At 54.4% G+C, this 16115-nt stretch overlaps 3 protein-coding genes across 6 annotated transcripts; 1 reads left to right on the top strand and 2 right to left on the bottom strand.

Moving 5' to 3' along the window:
- Positions 1 to 237: 237 nt before the first annotated feature.
- Positions 238 to 12773, top strand: IL11RA (interleukin 11 receptor subunit alpha). Of its 4 annotated transcripts, XR_001889183.1 has the most exons (14): positions 238 to 1410; positions 4384 to 4483; positions 4771 to 4831; positions 5908 to 6077; positions 6204 to 6318; positions 6472 to 6504; positions 6590 to 6756; positions 7706 to 7881; positions 8950 to 9091; positions 9465 to 9584; positions 9695 to 9791; positions 10045 to 10127; positions 10666 to 10886; positions 12681 to 12773. XR_001889183.1 is itself a non-coding variant. In XM_017892054.1 (13 exons), exons 1-13 carry the CDS (start codon positions 1264 to 1266, stop codon positions 10680 to 10682), a joined length of 1416 nt encoding a protein of 471 aa, XP_017747543.1. In that variant the 5' UTR covers positions 238 to 1263; the 3' UTR covers positions 10683 to 11066. The 4 variants fall into 4 exon arrangements, 3 of the variants coding, with proteins under 3 accessions (XP_017747543.1, XP_017747541.1, XP_017747544.1); XM_017892054.1 differs by lacking the exon at positions 12681 to 12773 and having other exon boundaries at positions 7706 to 7869; positions 10666 to 11066; XM_017892052.1 differs by lacking the exon at positions 12681 to 12773 and having other exon boundaries at positions 10666 to 11064.
- CCL27 (C-C motif chemokine ligand 27) lies at positions 11060 to 12687 on the bottom strand. The gene is made up of 3 exons (XM_017892064.1): positions 11724 to 12687; positions 11443 to 11575; positions 11060 to 11256 (listed from the first exon to the last, which is right to left on the bottom strand). The coding sequence occupies exons 1-3, from the start codon at positions 11791 to 11793 to the stop codon at positions 11121 to 11123; spliced, it is 339 nt and encodes a 112-aa protein (XP_017747553.1). The 5' UTR covers positions 11794 to 12687; the 3' UTR covers positions 11060 to 11120.
- A 1410-nt stretch (positions 12774 to 14183) lies between the features above and the next one.
- LOC108542169 (uncharacterized) lies at positions 14184 to 15854 on the bottom strand. Its single transcript, XM_017892063.1, has 4 exons — positions 15135 to 15854; positions 14770 to 14837; positions 14470 to 14529; positions 14184 to 14346 (listed from the first exon to the last, which is right to left on the bottom strand). The coding sequence occupies exons 1-4, from the start codon at positions 15309 to 15311 to the stop codon at positions 14190 to 14192; spliced, it is 462 nt and encodes a 153-aa protein (XP_017747552.1). The 5' UTR covers positions 15312 to 15854; the 3' UTR covers positions 14184 to 14189.
- Positions 15855 to 16115: the final 261 nt, after the last annotated feature.

Consider the following 16115-nt stretch of genomic DNA (forward strand, 5'->3'; position numbering starts at 1 on the left):
AAATCTTGTGTCTTGGTTGTGGCTGAGGCTTTGGGAAGGCCAGAGCCCCTTTTGCCACCACACCTAGGGTGTCAGCTCCAAGCCTGGGCCTGAGGGTTTGACGGGGAGCGGGTGAGCTGGATCCTAATCCCAGTGGTCAGTGGCCAGATCCTGGGCTGCTGGCCAGAACCCTGGCTTTGTGAGTGGCTGCAGCTTGGCTCTGCTCCAGCCCACAGGGGCTAAAGGGGCTGGTAGGGAGCATGTAGGGAGCGTGTACATGGCTTTGTGTCCTTGGCTCCTCCAGACTCTCACATGTGCGGGCACCATATACTTCTGCTGCCCTTGTGCCCCAGTCATTGCACAAACAGAAACAGCTCTGACAGGGAAGGGACTGCTAGAGTTAGGAACCCCAGGGCCTGGAAGGAAGGTATGGCTCTCAGAGTGACCTGGGGTCTATTCTGTCCCCTCTGGACCCGTTTCCCTGGCAATGCTGCGGGAACAACAGTCTATGCAACACAGGAGACCTGATGCCACCTGGGGTCCTCCAAATTTTAAGGTGAAGGCAGGGATTGTGAATGATGCAGGGATGGCCAGAATGGTTTTTGCCTTCATTCTTTTCCCAGGGGAACCAAGCCTGTGGGTGGGGAAATCACACTAAGGCTGGACAGTGACTGAATCTGGCCCAGGAGAACCTTGGCTGCGTGCCTTCCAGACCAGGGTCTTTCTTCCCTGAGATCCTGAAGGGGAAGTATCTGGAACTTGGGCGTGTTGCCCTGGTCTGGAAGATCTGATAGACACATTATGCACACATTTCCCTCAAGCTTCCGTGACTGGGGAGTAGATGAGAGCCCTGGGTGGGTGGCTGGTTTCTTGAGGTATACATATACCCGACACACCTTACATCTCTGATTTGGCTGCATTTTGGAAGCATCTGGGAAGTTTTAAACAATACTGATGTCTAGGTCCAACCTCCAGAGATTATGATTTAATTGGTATGGGGTGGGGTTTTGCAGTTTTCAAACCACAATATCCAGCAAACTTTGAGAACCACTGCCCTACACAGCCCTCCTTCCTTATCTGGAGTCAGGGGCACCTTCAGCTTCTCCAGTCACCTGGCCAGTGGCTCTTGTTTCCAGTCCTGCTGTTCCAGGGTGGGTAGGCCTTCAGGCGGAGACCCAGGAATCCAGCTCCAGACTCTGTCCCCGGCAGCCTCTTCAGTCCGGGACGGGACAGGAAGTGTCCGGCGGAGGTGGGGGTGGAGGTGATTGGCAGTTGGAGTCTCCAATGGGCCAGGAGCCCCCCTATTTCACTCCTCTCCTTCCATTGGCGTCTGGGCGGAGCCGCCCCCACTGCGGGGGCCCAGGGCGGGGGGGAGTAGAGGCCGGGGCAGAGGGCGAGGGCAGAGGGCGCTGGCGGCAGCGGCCGCGGAAGGTGAGGCCTGGTGTAGACGCCAAAGTCTTGTCACGAGTGGGCGGGGCAGGGTGATGTATGATCTGAAAGGCCGGGCGTGACTGACGACTGTCAGTGTGTGTGTGCCTGTGAGGCTGTGTCTGTGTGACAGTATCATTGTGTGCGATTCTGAGTGTCACTTGGTGCAGCTGTCAGCTAATGTGACTGCGTGTGTCAGTGTGCATGGAGCTGGGGCTGCATGTGGCTGTGCAAGTGTGGGATTATGTGTGTATCTGTCAATGCACATTTTTAGTGGGACTGGGTTGTGTGTTTGTGTGAGAGGGACTGTGACCACATTAGGGAATGTGTTTTGGGAAGGTCTCTGTGGGGTTTGAGACCATGTCTGCCAGCATGAGAGTGGGTGGCTGGCTCTGTGTGTGCCAATGTGTGACTTCAGCAGTAGCAGAGCAAAAGTGAGGTTTGTGACTATGTGTGTGTGCTGGGTCCTAACTTAAACCGTGTGGGAGTACAGCTGTATTCATGTATTGGGGGACCTACTTCAAGAGCCCATTGGACTGACCTTTCTCTTAAGTGTCCAGCATGGACAGACACACCCACAAAACACGTGGCTTCCCCTCCTTCTTCCTCTGCTCAAGAATCCCCAGCATCAGGTCTACTGCTCCTTACTTTCTGTTTCCCTGCCTGACTCAGTTTCCCTTACATGCCGTTTTCTCTCCCTATTGCTGTCTTACTAGAGATATCTCTGCGTGTTTCTTCATAGCTTTGTTCCCCTGGTCTCTATGTGGGTGCATTTCCAGTTTTGCTTCTCCTGCCTCTTTGTCTCTCCCTGTGCGCCTATGCCTGCCTTCCCTGCTGATCTTGATCTCTTTGGCTAGTTGGGGGCCTGTAACAGTGATGAGATGCAGGTCTGCCACTGCTAAGAGCTCCCTGAGAGAGGGGGCTTAGACCATGATGAGGAGTTGCTTTTAGGCGGTGCTGTGAGCCCTGGTAGGGGCTGTGTGTGTGTGTGTGACTGCGTGAGTTTATGAATATGTGTAAGTGTATCTGAGTCTGAGGCTGTGTGGCTGTGCCCGTGTGACTGTGAGTGACCACATGTGAGAGTGTGTGAGTCTGAGGGTAACTGTGGGTCTTGTGTATCTGGCACCAAGGGACCAAAGGCATTTCCTGGTGCTGGGGCCCAAAGAGTGGAGGGGGAGGTGAGAAATGGCTGGAACTTCCAGGGGAGGGGGAACTGGACTCTTTGGCCTCTCCTTATATCCCCCAACTTGGGGCCTCCTTTCCCCTGGAAGCACAGCCAGCTGTGCCCTAAGGAAACATTTGGTGAGGAGTGAAAAGAGGAGGAGTTTGTATCTGATTTTTCATTTGATTGTGTCCACGTGTGTTCAAAGGCATGCCCTTTTGTTAACTGTGCGTCGTGAGTCCATGTGTGAATGTGACCATGTCTGGCTGTGTGAAAACACAGGGCATCTCTCACTGACAGGGACATAAGTGTTAGCCACCCTCCTTTCCCTCTTGCTGGCCTTGGCTGTGTCTGTGGCTTCCTTTCCAGACTTGGGGGAGGCCTCTTCCCTTCACAGGGCCTTGGGTGGGAGGGAAGGAGGGAGGAGGCAGAAGCGGGGAGGGGGCCTGGCTAGGGGCGGCGGAGCTCCAGGGCTTAGAGGGGGCGGGGCAGGGAAGGGGAAGGAGGGGATGGCTTTGGGGTCCCAGAACTGAGTGGAGTAGGAGACGGGGGCTGTAGCTGGTGAGAGGAAGTCCTGGAGGCCATGGACACTCTGCCGCTGGGATCACCGAGGTAGGGTGGGGCTAAGCAGGGTAAGTGTGGCTGGGTGGCCAGGGGTGAGCCAACTGGACACACTCAGACAGACACACAGACACATGGAGGCCCTGCTCTGCTCTACTCCTACTCCTGAAGGGTCCGTGCTCTTCCTCTTCTGGTCTTGTACCCAGAACCCTTTCCCCGCCTGCCCCTTCCTTCTCCATCCACTTCACCACTGCCTTCCTCCTTCTGCTCCCCCTCATCCAGAATCTCTCTCTCCTAGCATCCCCCACCTGCAATATAGACACACTGTTAGCTTTTTGAGTTTCCACCGACCCCAATCCAGTCTTTCCAACACTTCCCGCACTGCCCCATCACCTCCTAGTCCTGATCTCTGAGTATCTCTTGGTGCTGTGGCCCCCATGCCTGTTCCTGCAGGCTCCCAGTTCCTCTTAGCCTCCCATCCCCTTCCCTTCCCTCCTCTCCCCGCCACCCTGTCTCCATCTCCATCTGCTGGCTCCTCACCCACCCCCAGCCTCTGGCAGCAGCCAGGGCATCTGGATCTGCTTAACTACACAGCCCCAGCCTGCACCCTAGCCCCATCCAGCTTCACAGACTGGAGACCAACGAAGTGTCAGAGCCAGGCCCAGCTGAGTGGCTCAAGTAGCCAGAGCAAGGAGCCAGGTTCAGGCGAGAAGCCTGGCAGCCAGAGCAGGGGTAGGTCTCAGGGTGGGAGTGCCACATGGGCTCAGATCCATGATGACAGCCTTCCCCCAGGGTGATAAGGTCTGCCCAGGTTAATCAGAGGTGGTGATAAGCCCTGGACCAGGTGGGGGTAAATACCAGAATTCCCAACAGCTGTACTGGAGGGGTTAATGGGAGTGGCTGAGCTGGTGCCAGTGCTTGGTGCCAGGGGTGGGCGCCAAGGGCGGTGGAGGGGGAGTTGCTGGCACAGTCTGTTGCCTCCGGCTTTTGTTCTGGGCCCTAAGCCCAGGACTGAGATGGAGGGTGTGAGGGGGTGTGTGTGTCCGTGTGTATGTGTGTGTGTGCACATGCGAAGCACTGGGTATACAGTGGGAAAGGGGACCTCAGGTCAGTTCCCCCAGTGATTTCTAACAGCCTTACCCCACTTGGTGCATCAGTTTTTCTCTAGGAAGCCTCAGTTTTGGAGAGGAAGAGCCAGGCTTTAGCCTCCCTTCTCAGGGGTTGGGGATTTCTGACTCTACCTCTCCCCACAGATGAGCAGCGGCTGCTCAGGGCTGAGCAGGGTCCTGGTGGCCGTGGCTACAGCCCTGGTGTCTGCCTCCTCCTCCTGTCCCCAGGCCTGGGGCCCCTCAGGTGAGAAGAACCCTGCTCTACAACCCCCCAACTCTGACTTATGACTTGCCACCCTCACTGTGGCCCCTTCCCATGCCTAACTTGTGATACCACCGCTGCCCCTGTCATCCAACCTAGGTCCCCTCTCTACCCTGTTCTCTGACCTCTGTCTCCAGATTATAACATGATGCTTTGATCCAGTGAGCCCCCCACCACCTAGGTTTTAACAGTCTGCTTCTTATCTGCCATTCTCACAAAGTGGGGAGGGGGGTAAAGGAAGAGCCTCACCTCAGAAGTGCCCTCCACAGGGGTCCAGTATGGGCAGCCCGGCAGGTCCGTGAAGCTGTGTTGTCCTGGAGTGACTGCCGGGTAAGTGCCCCCTGCCTGTTGGTCTGACACTCATGACCCTTTCTTGACTCTGCCTAGTCCTCATGTCCCACCCCTCCCATCCTTGCCCGCTCTGTCCATAATCCTCACCTCTCTTATCTGTCCTAACCCTCTAACCATCCTTATTCAACAGAAAATTCAGCTGGTATGTTTTGAGCACCTGCCAAGTGCCAGGTCTATTCTAGGTTCTGGGATACAGGAGTGCTAATGCCAGGCAAGGTGCCTGCCTTCACGGAGCTTACATCTTAGTGGGGAAGACAATACGCAAAGGAGAATCTTGCCAGATAGTAATACCTGCAGGGCAGAAAAGCCAAAGAGAGGGATGTCGAAGAGGACAACTGAGTGGTTACCTTATTTATTTATTTATTTTTTTGAGACAGTCTCACTCTGTTGCCCAGGCTGGAGTGCAGTGGTGCAATCTGGGCTCACTGCAACCTCTGCCTCCTGGGTTCAAGTGATTCTCCTGCCTCAGCCTCCCAAGTAGCTGGGATTGCAGGCACGCACCACCAGGTCCCGCTAATTTTTTTGTATTTTTAGTAGACACGGGATTTCACCATGTTGGTCGCGCTTCGAGCTCCTGATTTAAAGTAATCTACCCACCTCAGCCTCGCAAAGTGCTGGATTACAGGCATGAGCCACTGCACCTGGCCCGTGGTTACTTTTTAATTGGTAGTTAGGAAACGTCTCTCTGAGGAGGTGATGTTGAAGCTGATTTCTGAAGGTCAGGAAGGAGGCAGCCGTGCGCACATTAAGGTATAAGTGCTCCTGACAGAGGGAACAGCTAGTGCAAAATGCCCTGAGGTGGGAATGAGCTCAATAACCCCAAGGAATAGAAAGAAGACCAATGTAGCTGGAGTTTTCAGTGGGTGAGGGGGAGACAGAGAGGAGCTGAAGAAGGAAAGGAAGGCAAGGGCTGGCTCACAAGGGGCTTTGAAAGCCAGTAAAAGGAATTTGGGTTCTATTGCAAATGCAGTTAGAAGCCAATGGAGAGCTGTGGCATGGTCTGACTTATGCTTGACATCTTGTCTTTGTCTATTGTCACCTCATCTTACTTCCAGGGACCCAGTGTCCTGGTTTCGGGACGGGGAGCCAAGGCTGCTCCAGGGACCTGACTCTGGGCTAGGGCATGAACTGGTCCTGACCCAGGCAGACAGCACTGATGAGGGCACCTACATCTGCCAGACGCTGGATGGTGCACTTGGGGGCACAGTGACCCTGCAGCTGGGCTGTGAGTTGGGGAGGGTGGCAGTGATGACACAAGAGGATCCTGAGGGAGTATGGGACCTGAGTAAGCCCTCTGGGACCAGGAGGACCTGAGGACTGCTCAGTCTCCAGGTGTACCCTCTGCCTCTAGACCCTCCAGCCCGCCCTGTTGTCTCCTGCCAAGCAGCTGACTATGAGAACTTCTCTTGCACTTGGAGTCCCAGTCAGATCAGCGGTTTACCCACCCGCTACCTCACCTCCTACAGGTGTGTGCGTGATTGGGTGTGGATGCCTACACATTTGGGTATGCTGGCACAACATGGGTGTGGGAGGCAGGGAGGTAGGTTCTAAGGAAAGCCTCAGAGAGGGCAGAAGGCCCTCTTTTCCTTCATGACTTCAGATGGCCCCCTCCCTACCAGGAAGAAGACAGTTCTAGGAGCTGATAGCCAGAGGTAGGACATGAGGGAGCATGTGGGGGCTCCAGCTGGGTCCCACAGTAGGCATTTTCAGAGCCCAAGACCATGTCCTCCCTTCTAGGAGGAGTCCATCCACAGGGCCCTGGCCATGCCCACAGGATCCCCTAGGTGCTGCCCGCTGTGTTGTCCACGGGGCTGAGTTCTGGAGCCAGTACCGGATTAATGTGACTGAGGTGAACCCACTGGGCGCCAGCACACGCCTGCTGGATGTGAGCTTGCAGAGCATCTGTGAGTACCCACCCCTAGACATCCTCCAGACCCCCATCACAGAGACCCCAAATAGACTCAGATCTCTCCACTCCCAGAGCTCCCAAACAGTTTCCTCCCAACATAGACTCCATTTCACACACAGAAGGTCCTGTGGAGCCTAAGAAGGCAAAGGGATCAGAGCCCAGGAGGCATGGTTATTTCAGCACACACTCTAGAGGCCGCTACTGCTACCCACACTGCCTGACTGGCTGCCTAGCCGCAGAGCAGGCCCTGCTATGGGCCCTGTACTGAATGCAGCCATATGTCATGTCCTGCCTTGCTGGCCCCTCCTTCCTTGACCTGTGCATGGGAGTGGGACACTAAAACTCTAGCTGGAATTTGGGCCAATTCATCTTCCTTGGATGAAAATAAGAATTGCTCTTTTATTTACTCAACAAGCATTTCAAAAGCCCACCCACAGATCTCAGGTGGTTTCTTTTTTTCTTTTTCTTCCTTTTTTTGTTGATATAGGATCTTACTTTGTGCCCAGCCTGGATGAAGTTCAGTGGCGTGATCTTGGTTCACTGCAGCCTCCAACTCCTGGGCTCAAGCTATCCCCTTACCTCAACCTCCCAAGTAGCTGGGATTACAGGCATGTGCCACCATGTCTGGCTAATTTTTAAAATTTTTTGTAGAGACAGGGTTTTGCTATGTTGCCCACACTGGTCTCAAACTCCTGGCATCAAGTGAACCTCTCACCTTGGCCTTCGAAAATGCTGGGATTACAGGCATGAGCCACCACACGCGGCCTCAGCCCATTTCATAATACAGATGACCGGTCTGAGTCTAATGAATGATCAAGTTTAAGATTTCCCCTCCCCTCTCAGGAGTGTCCGGCTAAGGCTCCTTTAAACACACACTTTGGAAAGTGGTAGGGAAGTGACGGGGACCCATAGCCTACCCTGACTTTGTGTCTTGACGCCCTTAGTGCGCCCTGACCCACCCCAGGGCCTGCGGGTAGAGTCGGTACCAGGTTTCCCCCGACGCCTGCGAGCCAGCTGGACATACCCTGCCTCCTGGCCGCGCCAGCCCCACTTCCTGCTCAAGTTCCGTTTGCAGTACCGTCCGGCACAGCATCCAGCCTGGTCCACGGTGAGGCCTGGAGTGCGTCCCAACCCGCGGCTGTGGGTCCTGTCTCTGATTTCATGATCTTGGGTGTTCTGTGTAGCTTCCCAGTGCTGGCAGGTCACTGAAGACCCAACGCTTCCCTGTGGGCCAGGCTTTGTACTGGGTGCTGGGTTGCAGTGGTGACTGACAGACGGAGTGTCTGTCCTGTGGGGCTGTAACTAAGATGTGAAGCCCATCTGTGGGAAGATAGCAATGGCTTTAAAAAAAAAAAAACTCTTTTTTTCTTTTTTTGAGAGGGAGTCTCGCTCTGTCACCCAGGCTGGAGTGCAGTGGCGTGATCTTGGCTCACTGCAACCTCCGCCTCCTGGGTTTAAGCAATTCTCCTGCCTCAGCCTCCTGAGTAACTGGGACTACAGGTGCCTGCCACCATGCCTGGCTAATTTTTGTATTTTTAGTAGAGGCGGGGTTTCACCATATTGGCCAGGCTGGTCTCGAACTCATGACCTCATGATCCGCCCACCTCGGCCTCCCAAAGTGCTGGGATTACAGGTGTGAGACATGGTGCCCAGCCTAAAAATAACTCTTAGGAAAAGGAGTGCCTTACCTAGAGGCACGTCTCCTACAAACACTCATATCCCCAGCTGAGGATAGCAGTGAATTAGAATCTCAGGAGATGTTAAAGGTTGGCTGGTATCAGGACTGGGGAGCAGCAGCATCAGATAATAACTAATATTTACTTAGTGCTGCCTTCCTGTGGGGTTCCTGGCTACACTTTTTGCATACATTGTTTTGTTTAGGTATATTCACCTCTATTTTACAAATGAAGAAACTGAGTCACAGAGAGGCCCAAAGGGTCATTCAATATGTGGTTCACCAAAGATTTGAACCCAGGCTGCCTGATGCCACAGCCTCTCTAAGTAATCACTACTGCCGTCTTACAAACACTAGGTGTAGACTCAGCCCCACCAGACACCCAACATGAGACCTGGACAGCTCTACTAGGCTTTAGGATGAGACTGGGAGCAAGGGGTGCTCTTTGCAGATGGTGGCTGGGAGGGCCCTGCACTTACAAGCTGGGTAACAGTGAGTCATGTTTACCCCCAGGTGGAGCCAGCTGGACTGGAGGAGGTGATCACAGATGCTGTAGCTGGGCTACCCCATGCCGTACGAGTCAGTGCCCGGGACTTTCTGGATGCTGGCACCTGGAGCACCTGGAGCCCGGAGGCCTGGGGAACTCCGAGCACTGGTGAGAGATAAAGCCAAAGAAAAGGGCAGAGGCCCCACCCCAAAGCATCTATCAGCTGAACCAATTCCGAAAGACAGCCAGGTGACACATGCCCTGCCCACACAGGCACCGCAATTACTGTCCCAGACTTCAGTCTTGTTTGCCTACAGCCCTGTCTTAGCTTAAGTCCTTCCCCTTGGCCTCCACCCCTGCAGTTACAGGCTCCACTTCTACAAGCTTGGAGCTTGCGATGCTCCCTAGGAACTGGCCATGCCCTATCAGGTTCCTCCTCCTAGGAGGGTTGACTTCCAATCTAGGCCTTGGCCTTGAGCACAGGACGTGACCCCCATCCCCACCAGCATATGGACACTTATTGGGTCTTGCCTTCCTTTAGGGACCGTACCAAAGGAGGTACCAGCTTGGGGCCAGCTACACATGCAGCCAGAGGTGGAGCCTCAGGTGGACAGCCCTGCTCCTCCAAGGCCCTCCCTCCAACCACACCCTCGGCTACTTGGTGAGCTTGGGTAGATGGGCAAGAGTTGTAAAGGAGTGAAAACCCCAGAGAAAAGGGGACACCAAGCTTGGTCAGCCTTGCTCTCAGTAACATGTGGCCCTCCCTCTTAGATCACAGGGACTCTCTGGAGCAGGTAGCTGTACTGGCGTCTTTGGGAATCCTTTCTTTCCTGGGACTGATGGCTGGAGCCCTGGCACTGGGGCTCTGGTAAGTGACTGCCATCGGTCCCTCAGCCTCTGATCCTCACAAATGCTCTGATGTCCATAGACCACATTCATCTCCACCCTTCATGACTGCCCACTGAACCTGTCTGATTCTGGAACTACCTCCCCACACCTCCATCCCCCATGCCCCACTTGATTTTAACTGATTCCTCTCCTGACCCTTTACTAATAAACCCTTTGGAGGAGACTGAGATACCTCACATTGTTGGAGAGACAGCTACCTTTCTATGCCCCAGGCTGAGGATGAGACGGGGCGGGAAGGATGGATCCCCAAAGCCTGGGTTCTTGGCCCCAATGATTCCAGTGGACAGGTGTCCAGGTGAGTAGGACATCCAGGAGATTTGGACTTGGATATGTGTGCCCCTATTTTGAGTGTCCAGATTAAAAGCTGGCTGCCCTAGTCATTTTTAAAATGCTGGGAATCCAAGTTGGGTCTCCTCATTTTAATGATGTCTAGGCTGAGGGCTGGGCCTTTCATTCTTGAGTCCCTGGGCTAAGAAGTGGGTCACTTCCCCTTTTCTCAGGGTACCAAGGAAGGCTCCCAGATGGACTCCCCTCCAGGGTATTAGTATTAATACTCCTCCAGGGTATTAGACTCAGAGCTGGATATTCATCCTTTTTTTTCCAGGTGTCTTGGATCAGTGCTGGGTCCCCTCCCTCATTCTTAATGTTCCTGGGCCCACAGCTAGGTCCACTCCCTTATCTTCAGCGTGTTGAAGAGGCTCCCTCAGAGCTGGGCTCCTCTACTCATCTTCAGAGTGTTAAGCTTAGAACTGAGTCACCTCCCTCATTCTCAGGGGGTCTGGGCCAAGATCCAGTCCTACTGTCTCTCCTGATTTGCCTCCTGCTTCTTCTAGGAGCTCCAAACCTATAGAGGACCCAGGAGGGCTTCGGCAGAGTCCACCTATAATTCTGTCTTGCTGGTGTGGATGGATGGACAGTAGATCCCTATGGTTGGGTCTTAGCTGGAAGTTCTGTTTGGAGCCCATTTCTGTGAGACCCTGTATTTCAAATTTGCCAGCTGAAAGGTGCCTGTACCTCTGATTTCACCCCAGAGTTGGAGTTCTGCTCGAGGAATGTGTGTAATGTGTACATCTGTATCCATGTGTGACCATGTGTCTGTGAGGCAGGGAACATGTGTTCTCTGCATGCATGTATATAGGTGCCTGGGGAGTGTGCGTGGGTCCTTGGCTCTTGGCCTTTCCCCTTGCAGGGGTTGCGCAGGTGTGAATAAAGAGAATAAGGAAGTTCTTGGAGATTGTACTTAGAGATTATTGTCCAATGCTGCTTTATTATTTGGCTATTGGGGGCTTCAGCCTATTTTCCTTAGCATCCCAAAATTCAGGTTGGGCAGAGTCCTGTGGAGCTTTCTCTCTTGGTGCTCAAACCACTGTGACAGGCTGGGGTTCTGGGGGTGGATGCAGATGCTGCGTTGAGCCAGGTGAAGCCTGGGTAGAGAAAGGTACAAAGCTATGGCCATAGCTTGGGGATGAGATTAGGGTCCAGGGGTTAGGAGCAAGGACCAGATGAAAACCTGAGTTGGCATCAGAATTAGCAGTTAGGGCTGGGGTTGGGATCAGCATTAGGGGTTGGGACTGAGGTCAGAGTCAGGGGTATCAGGGGTGGGAGCTCACACGAAAGCCTGGAGATGACAGTCCCCATCAGCCTCCTGCAGTTCCACCCGGATGACCTTCCTCAGTAGCTTGCCTGAGAGTGGCTTTCGGTAGAGCTGAGTACAGCAGGCAGTGCTGGGTGGCAGTAGGAATGCTAGAGGGCAACAGGGCCATGTGTTCAGAGGGATCCAGACCAAGAACCTCTCTGCCAGACAGCTGGAAGTTAGGTTGGATTTCCTGGGTCTTTTCAACTTCATCCCATTCACCCAGACCCCCAGCTTTCTATACCCCCAAGTACTCACCTGCTGTAGGGTCTGGGCTCAGGAGCAATGACAGCAGCAGGAGACTGCAGAAGGTTGAGGGCCCCTTCATGTTTGCTCAGCCTAGACTCTTCCTTCTCTCTCTCTCCTCCTCCCCTACCTTTTATCTGGGTGCCTTTTACCTGGGGCACTAGGTGAGTCAGAGGTGGTTGGAGATGTATTGTGTATCCTGTGACATTCCTGGGCCCTAATTCTTGGTCTGTTGCCACAGATTCCTTCCTCATCTAGGACAGCCATTTTCCATGTGCTCCTAAGCTCTGGGCAGTGAAGCTGAGGGAAGGATTAGTGTGTGATGTAGGGACTGATGGAACAGTGAGTAAGGGCAGTCAAGCATCCACAGCAACCTCTAACGATAGACATTCACACTCAAATATGCATAGCCACACATTCAAAGTCACTCCTCAATCATTCGGTCAACCTCACAAAGTCATACTCGTGATCAGACAACCATAGACAAAATTGTATAGCCCCAGTTACACTCAAAGTCCCAATCCCACCCAGTTGTGTTTTCACAGCCATCCAATCACAAGCAAATTCACACTAGCACACACAGATTCTGATAGGGGAGTTCTGGGTGGGGTGGGAGCAGAGGGCAGGCGAGCACCAGCTTGCCTTCATCTTCTCCTCCCCACTTCCTGGCCTGACCTGACTGTCTTATCAGAGAAACTGATGGGAATGGGTTCCTAGAGCAGGCCCTTCTGGCTGAGGAGGGGTCTTGGCTGAGGCCAGCCACGTTCAGAGAAGCTGGGGGAAGGCCCTTTTTGGTAATATTGAGGGTGTTTTGGAGATGCTGAGGTGGGGCAGCTTTCCCCAGGATGATGAGACAGGGAGGAAAGGTGGGGTAGATAAGGAGGGAAGATAAAAGTTATTTGGTGCTAGGTTACTGTTGTCAAAACAGGTAAAAGACCCAATGAATCTTACCTTCCTGTTTTTGTCTAGTCCTGTTCCAGGAATGCCAACCTCTTGCCAGCAGGGGCCTGGGGTCTCCAGATCCAGTCCCTGACTTGTTGAAGACATCAGACTCAAGTACTCAATTACATCTTTGTTCTACTCAAATTCCAGCCTCCTTCCTGGGCCTGGAGGAACATCCCCCCTCCCTACCCAGGTTCAGTCACACCCTCATGTCCAACTCCTATACCCCCTGCATCCCACCCTCCAGCTATAGCCACTTCTCTCCTAATCCCACACCCAGCCGTTCTTTACCCTCTCCCTCAATGCAAAGCTCATATTCATCTTTATCCAGTCCTTTCCAGGAAGCTGGGAACTGCCTAGGGTGGCGGTATGCTGCCAAGTTCAGTACCCCTGGCTCCTTGAAGAATTTTCCACTCCTGGTTCAGGGATCTCAATCTGCAAGTCCTGCTCTATATTTGAAACATAAACTAAGTCATAAAGCAGTAATCCAGCCCTTATCTTGTTGCAGTCGTCTGTTGTAGGGTCAGCCACTCTCTATGGAGTAGGCTTTCTCTTGGGATAGGGCTTAGGCCTTTCTCTTGTGCTCCAAGGCTTGGGTGTAGCCACTGAGGAAATCCCAAGGAAATCTCCCAGGTTCCTCGGTCTTATCAAAGACCTTCTCCATCAGTTGGCTGTGCGATACATACTTTCTGGTCTTTCCTGGACTTGTTGGTCCAGAGGCCTTTGGAAGGCAAAAAGCAAATGCTTCTGGGTGTGCACCCACCTCTCCCCTTTAAGACCAAGTCTTCTTCCTAGCCAAAATCTGCAGTAGCAGGGGTAGCTGCAGGCTGAAAGCCAGAAACTGGGCTGTCTCTTTCTTTAACTTAATCTTGTGGTGCCCTTTCTGGTGTTGGGTCCAGTCCCTAACTGAAGGCAGGCCCACATAGCAGCCTCTGATTCTCATCACTTGAGTTAGTGGGTCCCAGACTGATTGGGTGACAGAAGGGGGCGGCAGAGAGCAGTGGCCCTTGGACTCTCCTAGGGAGGGAGCAAGAACTGCTAGGTAGGCTGATGCCAAGGATCTCTAAACTTGGGATCAGACTGGAGAAGCCAAAAGTTGGGGTATGAACTGTAGGAAAGGTCACCAACCCAAGTCCCTCCTCTGTGGCAGGCAGCTTCTAGGAATCTCCCCCTCTTCTCATTTACAGCCTGCATCCTACACCTCTGCTTAAAATGTTTGAGATACACTCCCAGCAGAGAAGATTCTTCAGACAGCCGGCAAAGTCCTGGCTCGGAGGAAGGGAGTAACAGGCAGGATTATTTAGTTCTCTTCATATAGGATATTCACAGTATGGGTTTTTGGGGCTTGGGGTTGGGGGAGGCAGTCACTCATAGTAACAGGAGGCCTGACACTGATGAGGCGCTTTGACGTGGAAGGGCACCCTTTTAGGGAGGTACGCCCTGTCAGTACGGAACAGAGCCAGTGTGGGGAGGGGCGCTCGGCTCGAATGGCAACAGCGGCGGCAGAGTCAGGAGGTCAGTACGGTGGGCTTCGGTTTAAATCTTTAATGCACTGGCTGGCTGGGCAGCGGCGGTGGGGCTGCGGCGCGGGAGGCCACGACCCGAGCGCTGGGGAGCAGGGCCCAGGCCGCTGGACAGACAGCTCATCAGGCCTCGCAGAGGCTCCAGCTTCTGCTCCCCGGGGTGCGCTGAGCTGTGGGGCGACCCGACACTGGCATGAGGCGGGGCGGGAACTACCGGAATCCCCCCGATGGGTCCTCAGAGACTGAGTCTCGTCCATGCCCGGGGCGGGTCCGGGGTATCGCAGCCCCCTCACCTCCGCTCCCTCCGCCACATGCGCAGCCAGGGGAAAAAGTAGAAACAGCCCCAGTAGATCCTGCAGAGAGAGGGCAGAGGCGGGCGGGGCGGGGCGGGGCGGGGCGGAGCTGACCCCACAGACTCCGCCCCACGGCGCCTCGCCCTCGAGGAAGGCTCCACCCCGCCCCTAAAATCGGCACCCTTCGCAGCCCACGCCCCTCGGAGGCTCGCCCCGCCCACTCCTCGCCCTCGCAGAACTCCACCCTCCCCCACCCCGGAGCCGCCTGGTTCCTCCTCCGCAGAACCCGCCTCCACTCACTCCTCCTCCGCCTCCAGCGCCACCTCGTATCTCCTCATTCCCGACATGTCCTGGGCTCCGAACGTCTCCTGGGGAGCGGCATGATTGAATCAGGGATTCCCTAGCCCCAGGTCCCCTTCTCCGTCATGCTCGGGACGAGGCTGCCCAGTTCTCAGGTAATCTGAGGCTGATGCCCCCGGGAAGCCTCAGTTGCCACCACGGGACAGGGTGGGCTTGGAAATTTGGGAGGCACTGGAAGTTAAGGGGTGAGGAGGCCGGTCATCTCCGGGGCCTGGGGCATTAAGGGGGCCAGGGCGAGAGGTTTGGCGGTCATGGGGCTGGGAGATTTGGGGCCCTGGGTGAGGATTTTCAGGGGCTGGGGTCACCTGGAGGGGGGGCTGAGAGGGGTCAGCGCAGCCTAAACTCCCGCCCTCCCTGGCTCCACCCCGGAAACGGACCGTTACCATTACGTCACAGGGATGCCGTCGCGCACTAGATTTGCCTGTCCCCCGGAAGGGGTGGGGTCTGCATGTCTCCCAGAGGAGGCGGAGTCGAAACGTCATCTTAGGGGGTGAGGCCAGGGGCGGAGTCGGTTGTTTAAGATGCGGGCAAAGGATCTCTTTTATAGGTGTGGAGTCAGGTTTTGGAGCTACACCTTGGGAGGCTGAGGCTTCCGCACCAGGCAGCAAGAAGAGGGTTGGGACTCAGTCCAGTACTGTTTTCCCAATCCCCATGTCTCCTCTACCCTGACTTCTGCCCTGCCAAGTGCCTCTCTTGCCTGCCGAGAGAGGTCTTGTATGACCCTGGGCTGAGGAGGAATAGGTCCTCAGAGAGAATCCAGTCTAGAAAAGGCCAGGCTACGGAAATACCTGGTTGAGTGGCCTCAGCTAAGCCACTGAATGTCCAGAGGGTCATTGCCCTTCCTCTCTGGCCTGAGACCTATCTTCCTGTGATATATTTTTTTCCCTACAGTCATTCAATCAACAGATATTTGCTGAATGACCACCTGTGTGTCAGGCACTGTGCTGGGCATGAGAATGTGGTAGTAAAGAAGACAGGTGGCCGGGCGCGGTGGCTCACGCCTTTAATCCCAGCACTTTGGGAGGCTGAAGTGGGTGGATCACAAGGTCAGGAGTTCAAGACCTGCCTGCCAAGATGGTGAAACCCTGTCTCTACTAAAAATACAAAAATTAGCCGGGCGTGGTGGCGGGTGTCTGTAATCCCAGCTACTTGGGAGGCTGAGGCAGAGAATTGCTTGAACCTGGGAGGTGGAGATTGCAGTGAGCTGAGAGCGCGCCACTGCATTCCAGCCTGGGCCACAGAGCGAGACTCTGTCTCAAAAAAAAAAAAAAAAAAAAAAAAACCCA

This window comes from Rhinopithecus bieti, unplaced genomic scaffold, assembly GCF_001698545.2.
Source record: "Rhinopithecus bieti isolate Rb0 unplaced genomic scaffold, ASM169854v2 scaffold_22042, whole genome shotgun sequence".
In the NCBI taxonomy this organism is placed as follows: domain Eukaryota; kingdom Metazoa; phylum Chordata; class Mammalia; order Primates; family Cercopithecidae; genus Rhinopithecus; species Rhinopithecus bieti.